The sequence below is a fragment of the Ixodes scapularis genome, unplaced genomic scaffold, assembly GCF_016920785.2.
Source record: "Ixodes scapularis isolate PalLabHiFi unplaced genomic scaffold, ASM1692078v2 PGA_scaffold3__209_contigs__length_174095766, whole genome shotgun sequence".
NCBI lineage: Eukaryota > Metazoa > Arthropoda > Arachnida > Ixodida > Ixodidae > Ixodes > Ixodes scapularis.
The window spans coordinates 31419444-31427685 of record NW_024609868.1 but is presented as its reverse complement, the minus strand read 5'-3'; the positions used below and the strand labels follow the sequence as shown (position 1 = coordinate 31427685).

The window sequence follows — 8242 nt, the reverse complement described above, 5'->3', positions numbered from 1 at the left end:
TCGGTCATTGGAACCTCTATCCTTAACAAGCTTGGAGCACTCACAAAACTCCAACAAGCAGGCACGCGTATTTACGCCTATGGATCGGATGCTCCGCTACCAATCATAGGAAAGCTCAGTGTCACGCTGAAGTACAGGGACAGCGACACAACAGAAGACGTGTTCGTAATAGAGGGAACCGTGAAGTCACTGCTGAGCTTCGCTGCTGCAAATAGACTGGGCCTAATCCAAATTACTTACGCCATCCAAGGACACTCACAAAAAGATGCACGCTCGAATGGAGAGGTGCCCCCAAATTTGCTCGAGACCCCACTCGCTGCTTTTCCCGAGTTGTGTGCGGGTGTAGGCAAACTAAAAAACCTCCAAGTACACCTCCACATTGACAAAGCCATTGCCCCGGTTGCTTAGCCCCATCGCAGAATCCCTTTTGCAGTGCGAAGCAAAGTAGAAGAGAAGATAAGCCAGCTCTTGGCCCTTGATATCATCGAAGAAGCAACCGGACCTACTCCATGGGTTTCACCAGTCGTAATTGTGCCAAAGCCGCACAATCCAGAGGACATTCGCCTATGCATCGACATGAAATGTGCGAATAGGGCCATTCTTCGCGAGAGGCACGTCTGCCCTACCATCGACGACGTGATCACAGCGCTGAACGGATCAACACTCTTCACGAAGCTTGATCTAAAAGATGGGTACCACCAACTAGAACTTGATAATGAATCAAGAACAATCACAACATTTGCAACACACAACAAATTGTACCGCTACAAACGACTTATGTTTGGAATTAACGCAGCTGCCGAGGTTTTCCAGGAAACCATCCGTCAAGTACTCAACGGCATACCTCACGTCCTCAACATCAGTGATGATATACTTGTGTTTGGCAAGACAAAGGATGAGCATGATCAGGCTCTCCAGGCAACTCTCGAAAGGTTGACAGAGAACGGCCTCACAGTTAATCCAAAAAAATGTCTCTTCGCACAGAAAGAACTCTGTTTTTTCGGTCACATTTTCTCTGCTTCTGGAATCAGAACAGACCCCCAGAAAATCGCAGCACTAAAAAAAATGCCGGCCCCTGCCAACGCTCATGAAGTTCGAAGTCTGCTTGGTACAGTAAATTACAGCGGACGCTTCCTACCTAACCTTGCTGATATAACGTACCCTCTTCGGCTTCTCACAAAAAAGAACACCAAGTGGGTGTGGGGACCAGAAGAGCAAGGTGCTTTGGATACGCTGAAAGAAAAGCTGTCTGAGATCCCCAACCTTGTCTTTTTTGATGGTACAAAAGAAATAATTCTCACGGTCGACGCGTCGCCTGTTGGCCTTGGTGCCATACTAGCACAGAAGGAAGGCAACAACACCGAGATTGTCGCATATGCTAGTCGGGCTTTGACCCCCACTGAAGCACGGTACTCTCAGATTGAACGTGAGTTGCTTGCAGTTGTCTGGGGGACAGAGCACTTTCATCTGTATCTTTACGGTAACAACTTTCTCATTCGCACAGACCACAAACCCCTTGTCTCCATCCTCACCAACCCACGGGCGTGTCTGTCTGCACGAATTGAACGCCTCGTGTTGAGAATCCAACAATACAACTTCAGAGTGGAGCACACGTGTGGAATCAACAACCCCTCGGATTACCTGTCTCGCCATCCCATGCCGAGCTCCCCTGCTGACGCCCGCCTGGCTCATAGCACTAATGCATATGTCAACTTCATTGCCCACCACAACATTCCCAAAGCCATGACTCGTGCAGAAGTAGCTGCCGCCACTCTAAACGACCCTCATGTGCAAAAGGTGATCGCTGCCCTCAGCAATCCTGCCAGGTGGAACGACCCAGCACTCAGAGAGTTTATATCCGTACAGCACGAGCTCTCTCTGACGGACAGCGGCCTACTACTGAAAGGCAATTGCCTCGTTCTACCGGCTGCTCTCCAGCAACAGGCGCTATGTCTCGCTCACATTGGGCACCAGGGCATCTCCAAAACAAAAGCGCTCATGAAGCGAAAAGTATGGTTTCCCCACCTAGACAGCATGGTACAAACTACTCTTAAAAACTGTATGGCGTGTCAGGCAACCATCCAACATCAACACTCTGACCCCGTCGCGATTCCATCGAAGCCAAATCAACCTTGGGAGGCGCTCTCACTTGACTTCGCGGGGCCTTTCCCTAACGGCAAATACATAATGGTCAAAATGGATGATATGTCACGTTACCCTCTCGTGGCGGTATTATCATCGTTAGCAGCCCCAACTGTCATCACCAACCTTATGAAGATCTTCAGTACCTTCGGGATTCTAAGGTCGTCAAAACGGATAACGGGCCTCCATTCCAAAGCCTTGACTTCAAAAACTTCGCTGACTCGCTAGGATTTCGCCATCAGCGCATCACGCCTTGCTGGCCGCAAGCGAACGGTGAGGTCGAACGATTCATGCGCACACTTAAACGGTTTCTACAGGCGACAACGTTGGAAAACTCTACGTGGACTTCCGAATAGAGCAAATTTCTAATGGCCTATAGGGCGACACCTCACTCAACGACAGGGAAAACGCCCTTCGAACTACTCTTTGGAAGACCTATGGGCTACCTCCTTCCCGATTCCGCAGACACTAACAACGTGCCACAGGAATGGCAACACAAGGATTACGAAAATCGAAAGAAGCACAAGATTTACGCAGATGAACACAGACATGCGAGAGCCCACAACTTCGAAGTCGGAGATCGGGTACTGTGTAGACAGCCTCCGTCGAACAAGCTCACTCCCCCTTATGACCTGCAGCCATATAATGTGATCGAAATCAAAGGGACGCAGGTAACTGCTCAGAGAGATCAAAAAATTATCACAAGGAACTCAAGTTTCTTCAAACTTCTTCCCACGAGTGCGAAGCTCAGAGCACATAATGAATTGATCAATGCGGATGATGCTGAGGAAGAAAACGCCATGAACACGCGTCATACTCACCCTCACCAGGAAGCTCGACAACACATCGACGTGGGGGAGAGACGAGACCTGCAACCCAACGAAGCTCAAAGATCCAGTGAAGGACCACGTCCGACTCCGGAATTTGAACAACAGCTCGACGTGGAGGAGGACGAAAGAAACCAGCGATTCCTTGAAGCCCCTGGCCCTGATCTATCAGGAACAGCACGACCGGTCCGTACAAGGTACCCTCCTACAAGACTCAGGGACTACGTCTGCTCCTGAAAAGCGTTTCGCTCTGTTCATTTCTTTGCTCCTCGGGGGAAGTGATGTAGTGATGTAGATTTTATGTTTGCGCGTGATCACCGTATATAGCGGTGGCGACGAAGAAGAAGTAGTAGAATAAAGCCAGTGAATGGGAATGGCTGCCCGATTCTTATTCTGCCCGCCGCGGTAGCGCTCTGTTTGTTCAGCACACTTGCAACGCGACAATAAGGTCGCTGACTTGTTAAGGTGGCACTGCTTGTGGTGTCCTTTTCAGCGGCCAGCTCTTGGTCATCCATTGGGTCGGCCTCCAGCGAGGTCATATCTGGTGGTCTAGGTACAGAGTTTGACCCAGGAAGGGATCTTCTGGGCGTCGAGTAGTCCGGTTGTATAAACAGAGCCCCGAAAGGTGAAAAACAAAGGATGCAGTCTCCAAACTTGCCAGAAAATCAAGGAGCCGTTGTCAAGAACAACCTCGACAACTCTAGTATATTAAGAGAAGAAGAGAAAGATGAAGCACTATTTTTTACAGGGGACAACGTCACCAGGGGGAAACAGATCATCCGCAGTCAAATGTATCGCAAGAAGGCAACTTCTTTTTCACTCAAAGCAACCGACGGCTGGCTAACGCGGCGATCGCTCAGGCTCAAGATGGTAAACGCCTCGAGCACCTCGCGCGTTTGTTTTTCTTTAAAGCGGTCAATGATTGATGTTTTTTCTAAAGATGGTGTGCACATACAGGTTTTACGGTGCACCGAAAGGTGACCTCCTACATTAGATGTTAAAGAAACTTTATGCTCTTGTAGCCGGTCATTCAGACACCGTCCCGTCTGTCCAACATAGCGTCTTCCACATGAAAGAGCAATGCCATAAACAACGCCCGATGAACAGGGAACAAATGGCCGCACATGTTTTTTGGTGGCACGTGTTTTCGGATAATTTTTCCGCCTTTTCACGAACCTTAGAACAAATTTGTCGCATTTTTTTAGGGGATGATAGTACTACGGGCACACCATACCTGCTGGCCACTTGTTTTAGGTTATGCGAAATTTTGTGCAGGTATGGCATAACCACCACCCGGTTTTTTTCTACGGGGCGCCTAGTTTTTTCACCCCCTTTTACATTCTTTACCAGCGTTCCTATCACTTCGATTAAGACCTGATTCGGGAACCCTGAAGATTTTAGTCTATCGATCTGGCCCAAGAAACTCCGATGAATGGCATGGAAACATGACTTCTTTACGGCTGAGGTGAGGCAAGAGATAGCAATGCCTCTCTTCACCACCTTGGAGTGCGAGGATGTGTAGTGAACAATACCTTTTTTGGAACGTGGTGAGAATGCCCAGCACAAGTGATCGGCGTGCAATGAGAGGAAAAGGTCTAAGAATTGCAACGCCCCTTCGTTAGGTTTCTCAAAAGTAAAGGTGAGCCCGAAACCGCACGTATGAAAAATGTCCATAATCGTAGTAACTAAATCTTGATCCGCAGTCTTTTTGTACAGTAAAAGAAAATCATCTACATATCTGAACACGTTGCTGAGAGGCGTGGACTTAATAGCTAAAGCAATGGCACGGTCGATTCTCGCAAGAAAAATATCGCTTAAGACTGGCGCGACACAAGACCCAATACACACTACCGATTTTTTGTAAAAATACCCCGTTTTGCCATTAAACGACTGTGGAATTGAAATAAAACTGCAGTAGTTCAAGAAAACTGTCTGTAGTCACTCCACTTGAGTTCCGGAAAGCGATTTCGTCTTGGAGTGACTACAGACAGTTTTCTTGAACTACTGCAGTTTTATTTAAATTCCACATTCGTTGGATGGCAAAACGGGGTATTTCTACAAAAATCGGGGGTGTGTATTGGGTCTTGTGTCGCGCCAGTCTTAAGCGATATTTTTCTTGCGAGAATCGACCGTGCTATTGCTTTAGCTATTAAGTCCACGCCTGTCACCAACGTGTTCAGATATGTAGATGTTCAACGTTTACCAACTCGCCCAACTTACTACTCTTCTACACCTCTTCTTCTTTGTGTTGTCCGATCTATCGCGTTATTCTTCAATACATCTTCTTTCTTTTCCTCTTCTGTGTTCGGTCCGAATAAATCAGTTTTCCACGAGACTCTACCTGCGATGGTCGTGCTCTGATAGCGGTCCACGAACCGCCCAACACTACATTATTTGGCGACGAGGGTTAAAACACGTTTTGCCTGCGCTGGACTGAGCCTCAGCGAGGACTACAACTTGACCTCAACGGTACCCTATGTATTGGACAGTTTTCTGCATTTCCCGGTGGAACCATCTTCTTCGCACGATTGAAGTCAAGATGGCGACCATTTCGAACGGCACCATTGGGTGCTGAGAAGCCATCTGGCATCGTCATGGCATCGGGCGGCAAGGTTCCCCCGGAGTTTTTGGCAAAGTTGGGACCTCCGCCCATTCCATGGGAGCGGTGGATAAAAATGTTCGAGAGTTATTTGGTGGCAACGGGTGCCCGAGAGTATCCTGCAGAACGGCGTCAAGCGATGCTGCTGAACTGCCTCGGCGAAGCCGGCCAGCAGATTTATGACCCACTGCCAACGCCTGAACCTGCTGTTGATCAGGCATTAGCGCCGCTGGCAGCAGCAGGTGGCGAGCAAGGTGTACGCGCTACTTCAGATGTCTACAAAGAAACCATCAAGTTGCTGGAAGCCGAATTCACGCAGCCGACAAATGTGACGCTGCGGGAGCTTCAGTTCCACTCACGTAGACAAAGAGAATGCGAGTCTCTTCAGGATTTTCTATCCGCATTACGAACGTTAGCCGTCCAGGCAAATTTTGGAAGTCGAACGCAAGATTGCATCCGCAAGCAGTTCATGATTGGGGTAGCATCGACGGAAATTCAAGAACGCATGGTCCTTGATGCAGCTCTTCCGTTCAACGTAGTAATGCAGACCATCATGAAACTTGAGCGGTCACGACGCGAAGCTCGAGAATGGGCGAACGCCACCGCGTCAATATCCAGTGGGCAGACCTGTCAAGTTACAGAGACGTCAGCGAGCCGCGTCAAAGCCCGGAGACTTTCTGGCGAGAGACAGTTCGAAGGGCGCCGAGGGCATTCTCCGGAAAGTACACTCCGACAGACCTCACATCAGAGCAGTCATCCACAGCACTCATATTATAAGTCATCGCCGTCATCTATACATAGGGCATCATCGCGACCCTCTGCAAGGCCGGGTGCAATCTCAAGCGACACATACACTGCACGTGGTTTGGAACCATGCGTGACCTGCGGAGGTAGCGGGCGAAACCCGTATTCCTGCAGACAGCAACGTCATGGACAGGCGTCCGACCATCGTCGGGACTTTAAAGTACAGTCCAACCTCCCACGAGACGGTTCCCAAAACCTACAGGCTTCACGACAGCCAGACAATTTCCGTCGCAACCGCATCTGTACGAATTGCGGGAACGGCCCACACAAATGCCAGAGCTACGACACCTGTCCCGCAAGACAAAAATATTGCTTCAACTGTGGCCGACGGGGTCATCTTGATCGTGTATGCGTCGAGATCGTCAGCGATCCCAACGCAAGCAAGTGGAGGACGTCCTCTCAGATAGCGATGCCTACGACGATGACGATTATGACCCCGACATTGTATGTCACATTAGTGAATCTTCGAAGGCGAGAATCTACATTAGTGTCGAGGTCTTTGGAACGCCAGTGAAGTTTCTTCTTGACACCGGGTCATCCGTCTCACTAATGGATAAGACCACGTTCCCGCAATGATTCGCAAGTGACGCCCACGTGGTTGCTCCACCAGCCACATTGTTGAACTACTCCCGTCAGCCCATACAAATCCTGGGAGCTTTCAAAGCGATGGTGACATTCAGAGAATGGCACGCGCAACTGCTGTTTTATATCGCAGACCGTGGAACCTCTTTGTTGGGCATGGACGCAGTCGTGGCGCTACACATTCAAATGAGCGGAGCAACAAGGTCTTGCTTTTATACTGAGACTGGTAACACCGGTGAGGCTTCCGCAAGTACGGCCGAACCATCTCCACCGTTGTCCTCACACACACTGACACCCAAATCAATGGCAGTAAAATCAGCCACGACCCCGAAGCTGGACGACTCGTCTTTGGCACTGGAGGAAGAGTGGACTGAACGGCTAGCACCTCTACCGGAGGCAAGCGTGGTTCCACGCGCGCACCATCGAGTTAAGCCAGTGTCTAACCTTCCGAAGCTGCCAGCATCCCTTACACACTTCGAGCATCTTTTTACGCCAGGATTGGGTCGAGTCAAGGGAATTGTCTGCAAGGAGAAGACCCGCTCCTCAGTAATTCCCGTTCAACATCGCCTTCGGCGCATTCCCCAAGCTGCTCGACAACCAGTTTCTGAGGAAATTAAACGCCTTGAGGAAGCTGGGGTGATCGAGCGTATCAACGCCTCCGAGTGGGTATCACCAATAGTAGTGGTCCAAAAAAAGATGGCACTATCCGAATGTGTGTGAACCTTCGCGAAGTAAACAAAGCGGTAGTCATCGACAGCTACCCGCTTCCTCACATTGAAGAACTGCTGAACGCACTGCATGGAGCGCAGAGGTTCTCAAAACTGAACATTGCTGCAGCATACCATCAGGTTACGCTTCATCCGGAAAGTCGCGATTTAACAGCGTTTGTTACGCACGAAGGACTCTTTCGCTTTAAGCGAGTGTGCTTCGGATTAGCTTCAGCACCAGCAACCTTCCAGCAGATGATGGCTAAGATCTTGCAAAGCTGCCAAGGGAGTGCTGTTCTATCTGGATGATGTGGTAGTCTTTGGCAAAAACCAACAGGAGCACCTAGAGCGCCTGCAGAAAGTACTCTTGCGCATCTCGGAAGCAGGTCTGAAGCTCAACAACAAATGTATGTTTGACGTAAAAGAGATTTCGTTCCTGGGGCACAGAGTTAGTGCTGCCGGGATTTCACCTCTTCAGAAGAAAGTCGACGCTCTTCGTGCGGCACCGATTCCTACAGACCTGACTCAGCTACGGTCCTTCATAGGAATGGTCGAATATTATTCACGTTTTGTCCCGTGCC

At 49.5% G+C, this 8242-nt stretch overlaps 1 protein-coding gene across 1 annotated transcript; it reads left to right on the top strand.

Annotated features, from left to right (window-relative positions):
* Positions 1–5671: 5671 nt before the first annotated feature.
* On the top strand, positions 5672–6886 carry LOC115310708 (the record flags this gene model as incomplete). The annotated part of the gene is made up of 1 exon (XM_040209953.1): positions 5672–6886. A coding segment is annotated over one exon (1215 nt), but the record flags the coding sequence as incomplete, so codon positions are not given.
* Between the last annotated feature and the right edge of the window lie 1356 nt (positions 6887–8242).